Genomic DNA, 22,211 nt, shown 5'->3' on the forward strand with positions numbered 1-22,211 from the left:
AGACTCACAAGCCTGCCCCTGGCTTTCTGTAGTTCATCTATGTGCATAATTTGCTCTATTTTCTACCTTTTGTTTTTCTGGTCACAGCCTGTAGGATTTACCTCATAAATTTCAGTTAGAAGCAAGAACGTTCACACAAAGCACATTTTAAAAACAATCACTATGTTCTTCAGGGAAAGAATAGAATAGACACAAACTATTCTTGACCCTCATTTCCAGTATGCTCATTTAAAATATTTAGCAGTAAACAGTTCTAGGTGTTGACATGTTGATACAGTACAATATATTTACAGAAAAGGAAGAAGAAATGTTAACAATTGGCATGTTTTATGCTCTCTAAAAAAGAGCTGTTCCACATAACTTGTTTTCTAAATCGTGTAATGTTTTACAGAAATAGTTTGATTGATTTCCTTAAGTGAGTAAATAGAGCAAGGAAGAAAAATGATTATTTTATTAAGAAAATTATTACACTTGGTATTGCCAGGAGATAAAAAAAGGTGCATAGGGAAATAAATGCAGGTGGATATACTCTGCCAGCAGCGGTGGCTTCTATAGTTCTAATACCTGCCAGGTACGATTAGGTAAACAGCAAGTCTTGGCATATGAGCTTTACCTAGATGTTTGTCTCAAGAAGTACTATATCACCACAGTTTGAAGATAGGTCTCTTAGACCACTTGTCATTTTGACAAAAAGGACTTAAGAAATTACCCAAGGGCTGGAGTGAAACACATGAACACTCTTCCTCTGCTCTGAAAATGCTGATGGCAGCCCGAAAAATAGGAAAAAGCCGTACCCCATGCTAACTGCAACTTGCAGCCTGGAGCTTCAGATACAGTAAATGAAACTGATGTGAACATATTTAGTTTACAAAAGTGAAGCACCTGCACAATTATAATTAAGATTTGAGGTCCCAGGCATAAAAATTCAGCGATTAAAAATCAGCATCATACAGGTACCTGTACTGCCAGTACCTCTCAAAAAATGCTTCAGATATTTTTCATACCAAAGCTATTCATTAGTTATAATTAGCACTAACTACACCTTCTTCATAGTCTCAGACATCAGGCTAATAGCAGAAGAGAGCCACAGCTCTCTAAAGACAATATATATTAGCAGGGCTATAGGAAGCTACCTTTAGCTCGCCTCTAACGAAAAAGAAAAACTGAAATTGCAAATCTGTTTTTTTCCATAACAAGCTTCAATTATGTCAATTCAAATCTACCAAAGACCAGCATGGCAAAAATGAGCAAGTGGGCTTTAAAAGACTTATCAGTACACTGTGAGGTGTTCTATAGTTAACATCTATATCTTCCTGAAGTGTGGCAAAAGTCCAGAATAAGTACCCACATTTAATATCGAAGACAGGCAAGTTAAACATTTTTCTTATAAACCAGATCTAGCTGAAAGGATAAGATTCCCTCTTCCAATAAAAAATTCAGGGAAAGACAGACTTTACTACACATGTAATACTTAATTTTACTTTACATCTTTCAACAAGGGCAGTGAGGTAACTAGTAAGTACTGTAAAAATATAAAAAGAGAAAATCTGGGACATGGACTACCATGAACTGCTAAAAACATCAGTGTAGAGAAGAAACTCTTTATTTGCATGGTTACTGTATATTTTACCTCAATTGTTAAAAAAGAAAGTATTAATAACCATTTTACTTCGCAAAGGTCTAACAATCAATACAACAAAGGATCATTCATTCCATGTGCTCCATTTCTCCTTCCAAGACACACACTTGGAATTTAAATTCATTAGATTTATGCAAGCATTTTTCCAGTTACCTGCATGGTATTAAATATTATAAACAGACCCAAGAAACTAAGAATGTGTTGGGGATAAGACATATAGAAAATTTGATTGATATGAGGTAATAACAGTCATCTTCCCCACAGGGAGTGATATTACTCAGGTACAGCATAGTCACGTAAAGCTCAGAAAACAAATGTGTGCTATTTTCAAATTTGGAACATCCAATTTTCACTGTACAAGAAACTGCATAAAAACAGGTTTTCCCACTCCATTCTCAATAGGCATAGAATAGGTGAACCAGGAAAGAAAGTGAAAAAATACAGCGGAAGAAAAGAAAAAGGAAAATAAATGAAAAAAAACCCAAACAAAACAAACCAACAACATACTAACTGGTAGGATACAACCCACCAGTTACAGAACACAGCATGGCAACTTAGTTTTCTGTCTACAGCTTCTATCCTCATAACATCCTGTTATGGTCAGCCACATTATTTTTCTCAGAAGATACTACAAAAAGTGTATAGTCTGTAAATGTTAAAGCACAGGAAAGACATGGCTTCCTAGCTATGATAATTCACAGCATCTAGACACATTGTTTTATATATTATCCTGGCTATTACTGATACTACTAGAACTAAGGCTCATCTGACTTCCAGTCAGAAAAATAGGATAACAATTTAAAACACCACAGTGACAAACTCCAAATATGCACCCCTGATAATTTTTCCCTTCTTTTATAGAAACCTCTCTGCTGTAACATAGAACATTATTGTATTAAAATCTGAAAAGTTTAAATCCATTATTGAAAGCTACAGTTGACAGCTGCACACTATCACAGAGATAGACGAGTCCTATCAGATTCCATTAATACACTGCTTCTCAAAATACATCTTGCCTTTAAGTTACTAGGGATCACTGGAAACCATATTCCTTTTGCAACATTACACATGAACCTGCATTTTAATACACAGATTTTCCCAGCTGAGTTTTAAAGTGGCTCTGGTTTGGGTTTTGTCTTTTTCCTTTGAGACTGAACAAACAATGACTTTCTACGTTAATTCTGAAGTTAATATTGTGTTAATCTGAAGTTGCTCATTAAGTTGCCACTGTAAAATAAGAGTGAAATGTAATATATGAGAAAATAATTAATCAGTGCGCAAAGATAGCTGCTTCAAGCCCTGGAAGCAAAGGTAGCAGTGGTCAGAGTGCTGCAGGGGAGAACAAACTTAGTCCTCAAGGAATACAGCAAAAGCCAGGCAAAAGGCAGGCAATTAGACCAGTAATCTACAGCTCCTCTGAGAGAGAAAAAGATGGATGACCACTAGCATCATTATGGTCTTGTCTTCACTCAAATACAGTACTTCTTTCAACTGACAATGCTGAGCTGAAGTCTTCCTCCCTCCCCTCCCAAAAGTGGAAAGAAAAAAAAAAGTAAAAGTTTATAACAGGTAGGAAAGAGTTGCAGAAGCTACTAGAAAACAGGATATTACAGATATGCGCAGCCAGGCCTTAACAGATTCTCTAATTTTACTGAGAACTCAATGACTGAGAACTACCTTTTGTGTCACAGCATTTGCAGTTTTGCAATTTGTCAAAATAAAGCTTATGCAAAACCAAAATTGTTTGAACTCATTTTAGTGCTATAACCAATGGTGATTGTTTTATACTAAAGCATTTGGGGTTTTGTTTGGTGTCATTATAAAATGGTAAAAACAGGCGATAAATTATTTGCAGAAGTTCTTACCTCCTCTGTGGACTACGGTTTTGAGAGAACTCTGAATCACTGTCCTTTGAGGTTGGAGAGCCCTTATACGTATAAAAAACATCCTCTGTTTCAGTAATATAACTAATCTCGTTTGTAAGGTTATCTACAGATGAGTGTCGTGGTTTACGAATTTCATGACGTAGTCTAGGACTCCGCCTTAAAAATAAGGAACACAAACACAAGTCGGAAGATCAGAGTAATTCCTAAAACTTTATCCAAGTGAAATTTCTACGCTATTGAAATCTATGTTATGAAACCTTCATGGCAGGCCTATAGGTCTCGCTTTAAATAATTTTTAAACATTTAGTATGGTATACTAGGCAATCATACATTACTAGGTTCAGTAGACAGAACCGATTAGATTTCCCCTCCCTCTAAAATGCTACTTGTATTGTTAGTTCTAATTGTAGGATAATTTAGGTTCAAAGGGAGACATAAAGGTCATCTAGTCCAATTTTGTGCTCAAAGCAGGATCAGCTGAAGTCAGAGCAGGCTGCTTAAAGATTTATCCAGTCAGATATCAAAAAACTTGGAAGGATGGAGAGCTCACAGATTCTCTTAGCAACCACTGCTCAGCTCTCCTTGTGTTGAAGTAGCTTTGCATTATGTCCAGAGTCTCTCATTTCAACATACATAAGTGTTACCTCATCCTCCTACTATGCAACACTGAAGAACCAGGCCTTGTCCTCCAGATAGCCTCCTCCTAAGTATTGCCAGTCTGTTATTAGGCATTTAAGAAAACTTTGCTTCTCCAGGCTGAAAAGGTGCAGTTGTCTCAGCCTCTCCTTGTAGGGTAAGTGCTCCAGCCTCCTGGCTACCTTGGTGGCTGCTGGCTTTTGCCGAGTTTGCTCCAGTTTGTCAGTGTCCATTTTGTATTAGCAGACACAGAAGTGGCTGCAGCATTCTAATAAGGTCTAATGAATGCTGAACAAAAGGGGGATAACCACTTTCCTTGAGCTACCATCTACGTTTCTGTTAATACCACCAGGTATTAACATAGCTCATGTACAGCTTGCTACCTAAGATTACCAAGGCCTTTTCCAGAGGGTTGCATTGCAGACAATAGCGTTGCACTGGGTTCTGCTTTCCCAGGCCATTGTTTTTGCCTTCACTGAATTTCATGTAGTTCCTACTGGCCCATTTCTCCAGACTTCCAAGGTCCCATTGGATAGCAGCCCTGCCCCAGGCATATTGACTCATCCCTTCAGGTTGGTGTATGCAAACTTAATGAGCAAGCACTCCATTGCTTCCTCCAGGTCATAGAGATTTTAAGCAGGACAGGTTCCAGGACAGACCTCTGCAATACTCTACTTGCTATTGGCCTCCAAGCAGAGTATGACCCATTAAAACAACTCCCCTCTGAGTCCAGTCATACTTTTTTTTTGTTTAATTTATATTTTTTTAAACTATCTTCTTGTCCACCCTTCTAGAACACAGTGTCTTAACTTGGCTATAATATTTTGGCATACATTATCAAAAGCCTTGCTAAAGTTGATATGAGACACCCACTCTTCTCCTGTTGTCATATGCATTCTCAGAATAATTATGTTTGAATGTATATGTACACATGACATAATTATTCTGCTGGAGTACATACAATCAGAAAAGGTAGGAGGCTGGAATGTGTGGGAAAAGCTGAAACTGGATTTACCAATTAGGGGTAACAGGAGGTGATCGAGAAGGAAGGCTTTTGGTCTCTAGATGCTCAACAGATAAAGATCGTCTCATAGATGGGTTCCAAACCATACCACCTATAACTTTTCTGCAGTACTGGCTGTTTACAGACCTGAAAAGAAATAAAAAAAGGTGCATTAATTACTTTGCGTAGAAAAACTAAATGAAATAAAATATGCTTCTGAAAGTCAATTTTATAATTAATGTTTTTAAAGAGTCCCCTGTGCTTACCCCTGTTTATTTATGCATTTGCATTCTCACAGAGCCATTTGCTATCCTTAACTCGCGGCAATAAAACTATTTGTTGGTCCCTGCTACAATGCTAATCACAAGCCTGTGCAAAAATAACTTTTTCTGAGAGTTATTTTTAACCCAATTGTGTTTAAGAAGATGGAGGGGAAAACAGGAAATTTGGTATGTCTTATTGACACTGAACTCAGTGCCTAAAAAAACCATGGTTCAAGTACAGGCAAAAGATTCTACATGTTATCGTTAAAACTCACAAAGGCATAACAATTTACTAATTCACTGAACACAGGACTACTTTAACTGTCTACCTGCTGTATCACCAACTAAGAGCTACACCAGACCACACTGCTTCCAGAAGGAAGCCGAATTTGAGTGATGTGTTCCTCACAGCAATAAAACATGAAAATTGGATCTCCAAGTCTGGACTACTTCTTGTGACAAGAGCCTGACAAGATAAGGGTTGCATCAGAACCTGAACCTCAGCTAGGAAAGCCATACAAGTATCTTACTAATGGAATTATACAGCATAAAGAAAAATTTAAACTATATTAAAATTAAGATAAACTAACTTTTATACAACTTTTTACACAGCATTCCACAAGATAAGCAGGGAAATAAGCTCCCCATTCTCAAGTTTACAGGCCTAAGATTTCTCATGTAAAAGAAGCAATTTCTGAATTACAGAGAAACCACCTTTGGCTTACTAAGTCCTGTGCAGTACACAGTGGGCAGCTGGGATAGCACAGTATGCAAGGACTTCACTGTAGAGTTGAAATGTCTCAAGCTTACATTGCATAAAAAAAAGTTTATGCTGTGAATATCACTCATATAAATATCAAACCTTAAGTATGCCTTGCATTGCGCTGCTTTTCATTTAAACAAGTAAAAGATAACAAGAACCCAAACCTTTTTCTTTTTTAATATTCTGAAGTATTTTACATATCTTGTTCATGTTTATAAAGCAAATTAATTCCTTCATCTTCTAAACATGTACTTTTAAAGCTTCTCCCAGTTTCAAAAACTAAAAGGGAAAACTTAATATGAAGTGTCAACATATCAAAATCAGTTACCCATGTGTATTTTCCATCTTACTTAACACACAGTCCATGAATTCAGGAGAAGCTTTTGCCTGTATTACCCATTTTATTTCTGTAAGTCTTCTGTATGCCAGTGATAAGCCACCAAACTTCCCTGGTCCTCTACAAAACCAAAGAGTTCTTTTAAAGAAGCCTTGTATGGGTGAAGCAGAGAGGGAGAGTAGGAAAGGAAGATTTATTACAAAAAATGTATCTTGAAGAATTCCACATATCTTGCATTAATCAGCTTGCCTTTTCTTACAAAGGCCTGTTCATGCCTTTTCCAATGCAGGTGACTTTTGAGGTGCAATGTAACTTGTGTGATGGAAGCCAAAGTTCCAACCCCTAATCCAAACCCCTAACCCCGTCAACAGAATCACTTTAACAATATATTCTTTAGACATTTCAGTTAAGGTACAGAACATAACAATCTCTTGAACTCCAAATAGCTGCTCTTCAGATGTCAAATACAAGCATACTTCACAGCAACATACTGAAAGGCTGCCCATGCCTTTCTGGAATGGGTTGTAACATCCTGTGGCGATAGTTCCTTACTCTCACCTATTATCAAGGTTATCCTTTGTAGGAAAAAATAAGTGTTTTTTTTTTTTTTTTTTTCTTTTCAGCAAGGAATAAGAATGCACCTAGAAGAGGTTATTCAGCATTCAGTCCAGAAATGCTGAATGAACTTACCTCTCAGAATCTGGGACATACTATTCAGCCTGCCTTTAGAGTAAGGCTTAAGGGCGATTTATGCACCTCAGAGCCTAATTTAAATAGAATGCCACTATTACCTTAAGCTAAGAGAACCTAGAAGGGTACAGAGATGTGCAAATAAGAAACTGTACTAAAGGGTTCCAAGAGTTCAACTAGCTGATGCAATAAACACTAGGATATGTGCCTCACACAAGTGTCAAAGAATGCAGTACAAGCAAGCCACAAATTCTTGGTTAAAAAATTGTGATACTTCAGGTGGTGAAACCTGAAAGCAACCTCCTTCAATGCTGACACAATCTGGATGAAAAGAATTATTGAAGACATAGCTTGCATACAGACTGGGACACAGCTACATGCAGAACTGAAATCCGTCACTCCAACTTCAGCTATCACTGATACGAATCTTTTTCTTCACACTACAAAGCAATACAGACTTTCACACAATACTTACTTTGCTGGATTTCTAGAACCCAGGGTCCAATAATTCGACAGTATCTTTCTTTCATGAGGTAGTGACTTCTTTGCCTGAAAAAATGTGTGATGCTCTACACAAGATTTCCAAAGATTTTTGCATGCTCTGTAATTTAACATGTTGAAGGCAACAATATGCTCTCTGGATTCATTCTGTAAGAGCAAGAAATGCCAGGTTTCAATATATACAAGCAGATCAAACACAGTGGAATGAGCTCATAAAACAGCAATAAAATTATTTTTATCTTAAACAGGAAAAATGCATTTAGGGAAACAAAAAGTTAGCGTATAGTAGATTTTGAGCTGGAGATAGTCAAAATAGCCCTGTGATTATATGAAATTCTAAATTGAAAAATGGACACTCCACAAATTTAAGCAATATTGAAAAATGTTAAGTTTTTCAGTTTCTAATCTTTACAGTGTTAAGGAAATATTTAAGTCTAGAATGGCAAAAATTTTGTATGCACGAGTGTAATATTAAGCAGCTAAATAGAGTTTCAGGTTTCCAGTCATATCTTGAGCTCTTATGACAAAAAAAACCCTCTTTTAAACATTACATTAAGGGTGTAATATAGAAAAGGAAAAAAACCAAAACCAAACAACCCCAATAATTGAATTCAAACTCTTCACATAAGACTTAAATAATGTTCTTTCAAGAGCCACAATCTGCAGAAAACATCTGCTTGACAATCTCATAGAAGTTACTAAGGATGTTAACAGTGATCCGTCTTGGGGGAAAGAAAATAGCTGTGATGGGACCAGAGCTGCTGCTACTGCTGTTCAAATCCAGTCCTATGTCCTGGATGATAACAGGAGGCCACAATGGGAAGATTAAAAGAAAGCATAATACAAAGCTTGTGTGTCTTGGTGCAAATTCTTACTTGTAACTTCAGTGCCAAAGTGCCAGCGAAACACTGTTGTAACACAATTGTGACACCCATATTTATTCCCTCACCAACCATAGCACTTGTGGAGCTATTTCAGATGCCAAGAGAGTTTTGTACAAGATAAGCTTTGGTTAGTTAATACAGTTATTGGTGCAAAGAAAGTGGAATGAAGAGTGATGCAAAGAAAGTGGAATGAAGAGTAAAGCAAAGAGCAGAAAGGAAGATAATGTGAGACCTGAGTTAACTGCTGATACAGATCAGCACTTTAGTGAAGAAAAAGCAAGTTTTCAATTTCATTGCTCATCTTTTTCCAGCTGCTCTGAACTATGAATCAATTTTGACATCTTGGCATATAATTAGGCAGGCAACCAACCCAGTAAAGCTCTTTCTAGCTCATACTTCAGAGAAAGTCAGGATTTAGGTTGCAAAGACATTTTATTAAAGGACTCAAAGATCTAATACAGCCTTCTCATCCAGCCCAGCAAGAAACAGAGGTCCCATCTGGATAACACCTTGATTTCTAGTTGCTATTGTCCTTTTGGTTTTTTTTGGGGTTTTTTTTCCCCACAGCAACAATACTGCTGGGAAGTAAATACAGAACATTTTGGCTGGAATATTCAATCTGTTTTTCCTGTATTCCTTTTATTTCTAGGCAACATTTTACAAATGCCCCATATAAGAGAACAATGCCACATTCTGCAAATCACTTTAAGATTAGTTCAGAGAATCTGTGATTAAAGTCACTATTTTAGAAAACCATTGAGAGTCTTAAGAGAAAGATAAAAAGGATTTGCCTCTTGGTTTTACATAGGCACTGCAAAACATTTACCTGATGAAAACTTTCGGGAATGTTTTTCTGTTTAAGAAACAGGGGTTTTTATTTGAGCCTCATGCATACTGGAATAAATTCATATATTTGTCAGTTTGCCACAGTTGATTCTAATTAGCTCATATAAAACAAAGTGTGCAAGCATAGTGAAACTTTCACTCTGAATTTCTTGCAATACAAAAAACATACATCACTTAAAAATGTAATGACAAATGGCATTTCTGACACATTCTATGTTGGTTAAATGCTACTTTAAGTGTTTTACTACTCCAAAAGACAAACAAAAGGAAGTGTATAGGTATTTTTGTTAGCCTGGAGTACCAGCATTTCAACTGCCACAAAAAATTACTTTATCCAAACACCTCAATTGTACTGTAAAGCCATAGCATAAAGATAAGGAATTAAGTACACCTAAAATCTTGGGTTTAAATTTAGGTTTGGAAATAGTAATTAATCTTGCTCTCTACATCAAAAAGCGTGTTCTTCCCAACTGCTGCCACAGAACCTTCATAGCAGCTTTTAAATGGGCTAAAAGTCTAAATATGTACTTAAATTAGGAAAAATACTTTCAGGAGTTTCAGAAGGATGCAGTTAGTTTTTAAATTAACAAAACATTTTGTTAACATAACTATCTGGCTCAGTAACAGACCACCTTGCAAGTCATGCTATTAAATCTGTGCAGTTTTAAAGGTGAAGACAGTTCTAGCAGGATCCAAGTATCTAATGTCCATCTGACAAGGTCAAAAAGAACGGTATTTTAATAGTTATTAAGAAATGAGGATTAGAGAAATATGTGGCCACCAAGGTAAAGGGAACAAATCCCAATAGCTCAAGTGAGTGTCTTGCTGTTTCAGCATCAGGGAAGAACTTTACATCAGATGTATGCCTATACCATTCACAGAGAATTTGAAAATATTTACAGCATATAAAGTAAAAATATATTTTAATTTGCAGAAAATGAAGTTGGTTTTAAGCATTAGATAAGAACATTTGAAATAAAGTTTCATTTCTGGAAGCTTTAAAATGTTGCTTGTAAACCTGCGTAGTTTCTATTCCTACTTTAAATCTTGCACCCTTCATTAAGTCTACATGTCATGAGCTTTTATAGCATCAGACATTCACTGATTCATCAGTCCTGCTCCCCAGTCCTTATGCAGCTCTTCAGTAGATACAGAAATATTGTGTACTCCTATCAAGTAGATGATCAACAGACTGAAGCAGTGGGAGGGTAAAAGAGAAGGTGAGGAGCAGGGAGAAAGTGAAATATGGTAACCTGACTCTTCAGAACAGGGTCATAAGAAAAAAAGGAGTAAGAGAAATAAGGAAAATAAACATGGCACATCTCATATGTCTGCAAATTCATAGCCTCTGAGAACTTTCTGTAGATTCTGTAAAGAAATCTACATGACACAAAACAGAAACGTTACAGCATTTTCACAAACTTTAATAAAATCTTGCCAATGAATACGCAGTATCTGCTCTGCTTTCTCCGCATTCTTCCATCTTCTTTATTTTCACCCTCATTTACCTACGCAAACCCCAAGTGACCTACCATTCTGGAGAAAACTTTTAGTAATCCAGCTGCCCCCTCACTCCTACTGCACTGCAAGAGGAAGCTTATTCCAGCAATACCACTGAAGTACTGCAGGCTAGCTGCCCTAAATTTCAAGCAAAGGAGGCTAAGTGTCAAGGATGGATGTATCTAGAGATTTAACAGCACACCTGTCTGCTTTTTTGTATCTATTGAGAAAGAGTAAAAAGGTCATGATGCTGGCCCCATTTTTCCTACAGTTCTGTAGATCTTTAAGCATGACACAGTGTGCACTACTGTAATCTCAGAGGATTATGAAATAAAGAGCTACAATCACTTAAAAGGAGATTAGTTAAAAGAATCAAGGGCCTTGAACTGTCACCATTTATCAAACACTTAATTGAGCAAACTTTAAGAATACTATCCTCTTCAAAGGTCTCCAGAAAGAGAAATTCCATTTTTGACAGCAGTCAAGTCGTTATGCAACAAACACACATTTTACACAATTTTAAGTCCAGAGGCTGTTATATATTGCCACTGAATTCTTCCATATTAAAAAAAAAAAAAACAACACCAAAACCTGTAAATACTGTTCCCTGTTACTAATCCTCTCAGAGAGGGTTCTGTTCCTACATTTATTCTCACAGACCCCTTTGGAAATTGCTGTCCATAAGCTTGCCCATATTTGTATACTTGAAGATATTTAGAATTTAAAATGACTACTTATCAGTGAATTTTTAATTCTCAAATCTAAAGGGTAATACTTGCAAGTGTAATATAATTACACTGAGTGTAATTCAAATACAAGTACACTCACAAGCTAATAGAATAGTTTGCCAATCACACGCTTCTTCATACAGTGAAATACATACAGACTAAGTTTGCATAGAAACAGTATATTTAGAAGCAGACAGCTTCCATAAAACTTAAGACCCCTCTACGGTGGGTTAGGACATACTCTCTCAAAAGAGAAAATAGTGTCATTTGTGCATGTTATGTGTGTAAGCATTCATACAGTAACAGTATCTCTAGATCATAACTTCATTTACATGTGAGCCCTGAAAAGTAAGCATGAGTTCATACATGCACACTCCTCAAATCTGGAAGATATCCACAAAACTCGGAGGGTGAGGATGAAAACATTCTCCTTTTGGATAGGAAAAAAGCATCTACAACAATCTGTGTTCAGCAGACCTTCTAATCAGTGTGGGTCAAGAAGTCTTCTTGTAACACAACTCTTACCAGTTTAAAGAAATCATTTACTACTGGAAAGAGCCTTCATAAAGTTTAGGTTTCTTTTAACATTTACCTTTTACTATCTATTCAAGTTCTACCCTCAATTGAATGAAAATATACGTATATCTGCTGGTCACTAATTTCTGCATGACCAGGACATTAAATATTCTTTTCTCTTTGTAAAAAGCTACCTAAATTTATCTGCTCATACTGTGGCAGCACAGCACTGTAACCAAAATATTCTCCCCCCCCAATAGACTAATATTACATCTGTTCTGCAAAAGCACACAGCATAATGAAGATGTCTGTTAAAGTAGAAAACTTTTACATCAGCTTTATCAGCTATCTTCATTTATTTTGCCAACTTCTAAAGCTCTCCATGTTATCAGCAGGAGGAGCACTATCCCCATTTCCAACCTTACGTCTTTTGGTTGCAGATCTCTACCTTTCTTCAGGAATCATCCTTTCCCCCAGAAGTGAGACCCATAATCAGAAGGGTCCTCCTAAGCTGTTTAGTAGATTCACTGCATTAATGAACTCCACAGGGCAGGAAGAGCATCAAAGAACAGAGCAGCAGATACTGACAAGATAAGGGAAACTAGGTTACTAAAGATCTGCATTTACCCCAAGCCCTCACGGGAGAAGAAACCTGCATAGCAAAGATACAGTCCAACAGACTGAATGTGGAAGGATTCAATATTGGAAAGGACACAACAATGGGAAACAAAGCGATGACAAGAGCACCAGAACAGTAAGAACAAGTTAACAAAACAGAATTTCAAAGGAAGGTTACCACAACAAAGCCTTCTCATCCACATTTTATTGTCTTCACATTTAAGGAAAAAAATATTGAACATGACTGCTTGAGCAAAAGAAAATGGACTACTTACATGTTTTTGTCGTTGCTGTATAAAAAACTTTTTCCTTTTAAAGGAAATTTTTAATATATTTACCCTAAAAGAAAGAAAGAGACTGTGAAATACTAAACAGTAAGAGGGCTAAAACAATGAAAAATAATACCACATACAGCAAACCTAAAAGATTATACCTATTAAATATTCAATGAATAATAGGCAGTCATCTCCTGTGTTGATTAGCAAATAGGTGTGAAGAAAATCAAAGGAAAAGTTCTAGCTAAAAAGGAAAAGCCTTTTTAAAATTAAGATTCTTCCTCATTTACTCCTTAAATAGTTCACTAGCAATTCTCTCCCACCAAATCTATTCTTGCATCAAAAACTTGATGACATCCTTTACCAAGCTGCACAAATGTTAAGCGTGTCAAGTTTCTATAACTTAAGAATCATATGACAACTGTGACTAAAGGAACAAAATTTAAGAACCTAATAACATGACAAGGTTGGTCATACAACATAGGATGTTTTCCAGACACTTGACAGAATTGGCTTCATAATGTGAAAAATACCATGCGCTTGTAGTAATAACTAAACACTGTAGACAAAATCATAACTGTAGAAGGTTGAAAGCTCTAACAATGAATGTTAATACACTTTTCACTTAATTTGTTAACATTCCTACATAACTTATGTGATAATTTTATACAGAACTAAACACCTCTCATATATATATATATATATATAATATGAATAAAGAACTTCTAAGGTAAGGATTACAATTGGAATTGGTGCTCAAGCAATTTTCAATTTAGTTAAATGCTTATCAGTTTTGCTAAATTAAACAAACTGCTAGGAACCCACGCACCTTCCTACAGCAAAACAAGATTTGCCTAAAATACCTAAATTTTCTCTGCAATACTTCTACTTCAATAACTGTAAATCTACATATTTTGGAAAAAAAAAGTATAATCTGTGATCAACTGGAATCATATGGATGCCTTGGGAAAGTTATTTAAGGTCTGACCAAGTAATATTTGCCTGAAAAAAAAAAAACCCACCATGAAAATATTTTGGAAGGTTGCTGCTAGAAGTTTCAGGATATTCTTGTCAACTGATAACATTTCACAGCATCTTAGCCCTCATCAGGTATGAACCATGTTGAAGGTCATCTTAGCTCTTATGGCAGTTTCTGCATTGCTATCATCATGTGGGACATATTGTTCATTCCCCACTACCCACTATTCCTCTAGCAGTTTCTCTGAAGTTTTCAAAGCAAAGAAACTGCACACAGTGAATAGCATTTAATGCATAACCTCAATTGCTGCCTATGTAGAGAGTGCTTGTATGGTTTTTGCCATAAATATAATATTTTTCTTGCAAAACAAATTTGGAAATTATCACAAAACAGTCAAACAACCCCCAAAATAACTTTACAGAGCATATAGAGAACTACATTAAATCCAGAGTTATTTTTTAAACCCGTCTTGACTTGGATTGCCTCTGACTGATCAGTCAGCTCTTTATGTAGGTTGCTTTGATTGAAAATCAGCCTTTTGCCAAGGCAGTACTCTCTCACTGCCTCTGTTCCTGGAAACTTTTGGCTCCCCTTTGACTACTACCATATGGCATAGTTGTATTGTCATGCACTAATGCTGCAGAGTACTTAAAGTTTTGGAAAGAGTGCTTTGATGGTGTCTGCTGCCACCTTGAGTTCTACCACGTTTATGGTGAAGCTTGCTCAGCCAATAGAAAAATCTACTTAGCGCAAGTGGTGTTACATAAAAAGCCTAAATACTATTCCAGTTATCTGAATAGGGTCTTTTTGTATTTTCAGGCATATCCTGTTCTGTAAGGAATCTCCTTACCTCCACACCTTCAGCTCCTGACACATTAAAACTCCAGATATTACAGAAATATATCCTGCTTTGAGGTCTAAAAAGAAATTGAAAGTATACTGAAATGCAGCACAACGTAGTCTGCTCTGGTGACTTTCCTTGTTTGCTTGTTTGAGTGAGGGACACTGGGCTGGGCAAGGAATGGACACCATTCCTACCTAAAGAAATAAGACTAATTCGTTCAGAAAAATATAGGAAAAAGCTATCCCCTATGTAGTGAGGTTTTGCTCTTCTCAAGTTGAGAAGATATTTTTAGAGAGAGAGTAGGAAAGCTTGGAACAATTGCATCAGCTGTCAGCTGGAAATATTGCTGCCTAAGATGAAAAATCTGTGGGTTATATTCCCTAAATTTCTTTTTGTAAATGAGAATGTTTTTGTGAATGTTGATTTAGCTTCTGTATTTTATTCCTCTATGCTCTCCAAGAGTAAAAGCACAGGAAGTTGTGGATTCCTCCTGTCTTATGTGCTATAAAACTCCCTTTTCCTTCACAAGAATAAATCATAACATCCTGGATTTTAAAATGCCATTGCTATGGAATTCAGGAATAACTATTATCTGCTCATACCTGAGGTCACCAAATTGGCAGAGCAAGACTCGCCAAAGATAGAAAATGTGCCTTGATGTGACAGTTTTTAAAACCTGCAGCTGTTTAGAGAAGCTGAGAAACTGACAAATGAAAGGGCAGAGCTCAGGGCACAAAGATGAAAGGTAAAAGTATTTTATGGCTTAGTGTGCATTAGAAATGGAAAAATACAACATGTTGCTGTGCTGTATGAAAGCATTATTGACAGACATTTGGGATGGCTACAGAACATCCAAGTGAGTTGAAATACAACTCACTGCAAAGAAACAGAAGAAAAATCCAGAGACTGTGCAGTACATTTTCCACTAAAATTTAAATTGAAACCAATTTTATTGTTTTCCTCTAGGAAATACCTATATGGTTGGGTTCATAAATGAAAGAATGGAATGACCTGTTTCTTTAAGGAATATTGCTAAAAAGGACCTTTTTCTATAATTAAGGGGCAAAAAGCAAGTTCAACCCATTAGAATGCACTTTTCTGTCATGATTAAGAACACTAAACCATCTTACTGAAACCATTCTACAGAAAAACTGCCACAAATTACATAATGAAATCATGCATAACATGATAAAGCTTTACTTGATAAAGTATGCAAAATAAATTCACAACTTATTTTAAATAAGAAAAATGGGAAAAAAGGTCTTTCTGACCCAATACAAAACCTTACAAAAATGCCCAGCCTCCATATAATTTCTAATTTATGTTATCATTCTTAGGATAACTAATAAAGCCCATAAGTACTATAAATAATTACAGCTTAACTAATTTCTAATGTCATTTGTGTTAGACTTCTTTTACACATTGCTGTAAAAAATAAACTGCACAAAGAAGCATTATGACGCATTCTAGTGTTTTCAGTATCACAGAATAATGCAAAGGTCTCTCCCTGAAAATCCAAAAGGTGTTAATGTTCTATTAACAAGTAATGTAAGCCTTGTTAACGTTACATAGCCTTGTTTGATGACTTTCAAAAATTTGTCTAGATTATATTATCCAAGTTCCAGTAAATCTGAAACTCCAAAGAAGTAATTCTACATTTTATTTCCATGAAGCAAATACCTTCTTGCTGAGGGACAGGATAAAAAAACCCCAGACTATTAGCTGTTGAGCTTCACTAGTAATACTGTTGTTTGTTTCTTTTAAAAAGACATATCGGTGTGTATAACAACAGTGAATCTCTAAGATCACAGGGTCCTCCTAATTATATACTTACACCTTTGTGTGAATTAACTCAAGACTTCACATAGTGCAAGGAGTTCAAAAGTCTTAGATAATTAAAAGCCTAGGCAACAGGTTTCATTTCTATCTCAATACAAGCAAATAGAAAGATACTCCATAATGAACAAATTTATGCATTGCAGGCTTCTTTGGAATAAATGCTAAAGCAAATGAAAATATGATTGAATAGGCCAGACATATTTCTTTACTAGTAAAGGATTTTACCAGGGATAGAAGCTTGTGCAGATGAGTTTTCTATATACAGCAATTCCACCAGATGCAATCCCAATCATGAGATCTAAATTATGGAGATCCTGCAAAAGAAAAATACTGTAAGAACACAGATGCAGTTTGTGTTATTCCCAGTTATCTTCTTATAAATTCATTTTCAAATTTTCTATACTGAAGTTGCTACTCCTGAGGCAAAGGTTCAACCACATATTTGGATTTCTCTTCACATGCGTCTCCTTCCTCTGATATTATCTACTAGGTATAATTAACTTTCACTCAATAAAACAGGTTATAATGTTCGTCTTACTACACTAGATATTCTTTAGATCAGTATCAAACTAAATTTTCAAGTCCAATCTTATTAATTTGACCATGGGAAAGAAGTCTAAGTACTTCTGAAGACCAGTCAAGGTAAATGTCACAGAATTTTGGGAACTGAACACAAATGTCCTGACTAAGCTGCTTAAAAAGACAGAGGAAACAATTCCTTATTTTTTCCAAAAAGGTCTTGCTGACAAAGACTGGGCAGGAGATGACCACAATTCTGCATATGAGAGAGCATGCTAGAGGAATATATACGTGTACATGGATATTTGATACATTAAAGTGAATCCATTGTTAATTAAACTAAAACCTGTCCATTAGCTTAACACGCTTATCTGGAAAAATTAATCAACACATTTACAATCCCTTATAGGTATCGAGAAACTCAAGAGGAAACACATGCTTCCATATAAGCAAATGCTTGAATTAAAAAGTTGGGGAGGACATCGAATTGTCAACTCGAGTCTAAACCCAAACTGATGTTACAAAAGTTACAAGTCTTGGCATCCTATTTCTCTGTAATCAACACATACTAATACATTATTAAACAAATCTGTAAATAGAGATGAACACATGCATAAATGTACATGTAAGTGTAGTAGAATCCATTGATTAAAACATCAGGGTTGACTTAAAAGTAGTTGCGCACTATATTTTTAAGGATGACCAAAGGTAATGGATTCTGTTAAAGATTTCAGTAGCTTAGATGCTCCTCTAGATGGTACTCCATGCTCAGCTAATATACAGTTTTCTTGTAAATCCAATCCCAATTTCTTTATATTGAGAGGGTACAGAAGAATAGAACAGATAGCATGTGCTCTAATAATACAAAGGAAAGTCTACAATAAATCTTTTAAAAATAGTTGCACAGAAACATGATAATGGCACATGAATGAATGAAGCTGAACCAAATTTGCATTATTTATACATCTCCAGTGAAATACCAGAGCAGTACATACAGAATGAGCATAATCTATTTAATACATAGTGCGTTAACACCGAATACTGACAAGATGAGAGGAATATCAGTGCTACCGCTGAGAGTATAATAAAAGAAAATCATTAGGCAGGTAGCAGCTCAAATATGCTCAAGATAGACCAGAATCAGCTGAAATTATTAGTAATCCTCAGCTACCTGCTGCTCCACTTAGCCAAGAACTGTTGCTAGAGGAGCTGGCTGAATCTCCATTGGAAGAAATGCCTGAACTGTCAGTTTATGCCAGCATCATGCAGGAATTGAGAATTGATAGCCCTTTATTTTAACACCTGGGGAGAAAACTAAGGTATTTCAGGTGATAAACAGCACGTACATTATCTGCCCCTACCATAATACAGCCACCCTAAAGTATGGCAAAACCCTGTATTATTAGCACTTAGAGCTTACTCCAGGTTTCTGCCTTTAAAAATCAATACCAATTTAAACAGCTTTAGGAGAAAAATCTGAAAATCTACATGATTTAGCAGAAATAAAGGATTAGCTAAACACTTGATAAGGATTACTTAGGCTAAACTGTTTTCTCCAGGAGCTTTGCCAGAAGAATAAAAATCATTCCCCACTCCCCTCTGTCCCAGTCCAAAATACTAATCTCCCATGCTATTTGTTAAAATTAATTTACTGGTGCTATACCTAAAAAATCCAAACCCAAAATTCTATGATTTTATGAAATCCCAGCAGCCAGTAAAATACTGGGACATGTTTCTTATCAGTGCACACCCTGTATCTGAAAGATTTCAAATCGATTTTTAGTGGTCATCTTCCACCCTGTTAAGTACTGCTTAGATTTAGCCTGGAGTAAAGGAAATACAAGAATAAACTTAAAAACCCAAACCAAAACCCATCCGACCAAAAAACCCAAGTCACAACCAAACCTTCTATACTCTTAACACTGTCAGAGATTCAGAGAAAATGAACTCTTAAAACACTTGTCAACTACATCATAGCACTAAACAGAGCATTTGTTTTCACTCTAAGACAACCATAAACTTTAGTAAGATTATTAAGTAAAATATATTGCAGTATTGAAACAATTTATGTTAAAAATACACTACTCCTTCAAGGAGATCTAGCTTAGATGGTTGAAATTCCAACACCTATGTTACATTGAAAATGCATTAAAAAATTACCCAACTCTAAATAAAAGCAGCACACATTAAAGTCAATACTAAAATGCTAGTGAGTTTTTTTCTGATGCTATTAAGTTCATGTAAAACACACAACTTTCTCTTTTTTTTTCCAGGTAAAAAAATCACAACGTAAACATACTCTACCACTGTGCAATTCCACTCCATAGAATTCAAGCGTTCGTGCTATATTTATGTAGCAGGACTCTGCTTCAGATTGCTTGAGGCCACTGAAAGAAGGAAAAAATAAATACATATTTACCACAGTCAAAAATAAAAGACATGATATTATATTTATTTCAAATGTGGGAAACCAGAAGAAACCCACAGCCCAGTGTCTGACAAATAAACCTCATTAACTAGTGCCACAAGTTCCTCAGTGGTGAAAGCCCTCTTAAACTCTTCTCAAAAATGGAGCAAGTTACACCTTAGCCATTCTGGGCCTGTTCTTCTGAAAAATCATTTGTATGTGCTTTGTTTAAAGGGATGAGCAACCAATTTCCCAAGAAAAACTTTCTTTGTAACAAGAAGCTGTATCTGTAAATATTCTATACTGCACAGCCTCTAGGAAGGAAGGAATTTAGAAGAAAGATTAGAAACAAGAATGTCTAAAAAAAAAAATTAAATAAGGTGAGAAAGAAAATTAAGTTATAGCTATGAAATTCACAAAGGAAAAGCCATCCAAGTTTATCAACTACGTATAAATCCTAAAACATTTTTTTCTTCTGCCACTAGATGTGAAATGTGCTGCAAGACTTACAAGGATTCTATCTTTGGGTCTTCTGGAAAGCTTCTGACTCTGACGTTATTTTGTTCTCCAGTAACAAGAACTCAAAAATCCCCATACCTCAAATAAGCATATTGTATATCTTCACAGAAAGGCTAGATGGAATCTACTAGGAGTTTTTAAAACCAAAGAATCCAATCAGTAATCCATTCTCATTAGGTATGTTACCGGTACGGACCTAGACAAAACAATGTCTCAGACATAAGTATTCACTAAGAATGCCAAAGAAGAATGCAAGAAATACTGCCAGGATGTACAATAATTTGTTCCTTCTCCCTGCACTCTGAAATAAATAGTACTGAAGATCTAAGTTTCAAAAAAGGTGTTAAAACAATAAAGAAACACTTTTCCCAGTCCAGTCTGCTCAAGTATTTTTATTCAGAACTTGAACTACCACCACCTACTTTAAACCTCTCAGTCATCAAGGCTTCACTTCACCAAAACCACTCAATGAAAGCATCAATTTTATTGAAAGGACCCAGAAAAGAGTCTTTCCCACAGACCTCTCACCACACCTCTGTGTGGACCGCTAGTAATTACTAGTCTTTTCTCTGCAGAACACAGTCAGTTTTATATCTCTGACAGCACTAAATAAATGAATTCAAACTAACTACTTCAAGACTCTTCAGAGTCTCACTATGATGCTTCCTAAAGACCAGCAGATTTATTCATGCCTGTCTACAGGTCTCACTCTTAAAACTCCTGAGCCTACTGGAAACTTCTAATTAATATGGAAGTAGAGGCTTCTGCTGCTGCATTCCTGAATATCACCTGCTAGGAAAGAAGTCTATATTACGTACCTACACAGAGGGAATGGTTGCATTTAGAGCTCAGTGATTATCTCTTTTTTGCCCCATAAATAACAATGCAACATGCATGTTCTGGACAGCAAGGCAGCACAACTGAAGTTCAGAACTACTCACTACACCCACTAGCAGTAAAGAAAAAAGAGGGAGAGGTGAGAGTACTGAAAGATGACAAAAAAAGTCATGGAAAATCAGGAGATATGGAGCTATTTCAGGTTATAAACCTAAGGAGAGTAGAGAATTAGCTCTGTTGCAGTAAAGATACAGACAGTGGAATTTCATTTGCTCAAACACTCACAGGTAACAATTTCTTAGGTTGTCATATTTGCATTCAGCTTACAAGTATTTGATCAAGAGCACTAATTCTGGAGCTGCAGACTTACAAGAGACAAATCAGCAGGGTCAAAAAGAGTAATTAGCCGTGGACTGCCTGGAATAATCTATTGTAGTCTGTATATTACATTCAGGAGAGTGAAGAGAAAGCACAATGTTAATTGAAATGTTTCATGCAGGGGGCTTGGAACTTGATGATCTTAAGGTCCTTTCCAACCCTAACCATTCTATGATTCTATGTTTGTTTGCTTTTTTTACCCCCCCCCCCCAACAGAACAGAAAAATATATAGGATTTGAAAAAATAGCCAAATGCCCTTGATCCAAAAAAATCCTCAACCATTTAGTACAGCATTCTAGATGGCTGCAATTAATAATGGAGAAGGCCAACTGATCTGCTGGTTGTTATAGCTAGAAATTTATTTAAACATTTTACCACACTGGCATCGTACTCTACATATGATTAGAATACCAGCTACATGATAAAACCAAATATTTCATTTAATAGAAGCAATATGAAATAAAACTGCCTTTGTACTGAAACTAACAAGATCTTTAGTCTTCATTTTGCCATCTTTTTTGATTCTTTAAAAACTCAAGAGGTGAGGGAGAACTAAAAGTTAATGTTACCTGTGTTGCTCATGTAGCGATTCTACTTTGGTAAGAAAATCTTTGTTCTGCTCTGGTATAAAGCTGTAATTTGACAAATATCCTGAATGATGAACTGCAGCATTATAGTCCCCAAGTTGTGCTGTTAGGAAACACGAAACAGATATACAGTTTTCATTGTTAATTGGTTATTATTTACAAGAAATACCTTCTCATTAAAACACATACACATACAGGAAGTGCAAGAATTACAAA

At 35.9% G+C, this 22,211-nt stretch overlaps 1 protein-coding gene across 7 annotated transcripts in view; it reads right to left on the bottom strand.

Moving 5' to 3' along the window:
* PTPN3 (protein tyrosine phosphatase non-receptor type 3) overlaps positions 1-22,211 on the bottom strand; it is a 152,476-nt gene that overhangs the window by 36,688 nt on the left and 93,577 nt on the right. For 6 of the 7 annotated variants that reach the window (XM_061344287.1, XM_061344286.1, XM_061344288.1 and 3 more), the window contains 7 exons: positions 21,978-22,098; positions 19,566-19,653; positions 16,973-17,061; positions 13,086-13,149; positions 7,693-7,865; positions 5,177-5,311; positions 3,505-3,681 (listed from right to left, as the gene is read on the bottom strand). In XM_061344287.1, the coding sequence (XP_061200271.1) occupies positions 3,505-3,681; positions 5,177-5,311; positions 7,693-7,865; positions 13,086-13,149; positions 16,973-17,061; positions 19,566-19,653; positions 21,978-22,098 (847 nt within the window). Of the gene's footprint in view, positions 1-3,504; positions 3,682-5,176; positions 5,312-7,692; positions 7,866-13,085; positions 13,150-16,972; positions 17,062-19,565; positions 19,654-21,977; positions 22,099-22,211 lie in introns of those variants that run through there. The other variant, XM_061344292.1, reaches the window with a different exon arrangement.

Source organism: Neopsephotus bourkii, unplaced genomic scaffold, assembly GCF_033783945.1.
Source record: "Neopsephotus bourkii isolate Nb327-2 ecotype Australia unplaced genomic scaffold, CSIRO-AGI_Nbou_v1 NB_207, whole genome shotgun sequence".
In the NCBI taxonomy this organism is placed as follows: Eukaryota; Metazoa; Chordata; class Aves; order Psittaciformes; family Psittacidae; genus Neopsephotus; species Neopsephotus bourkii.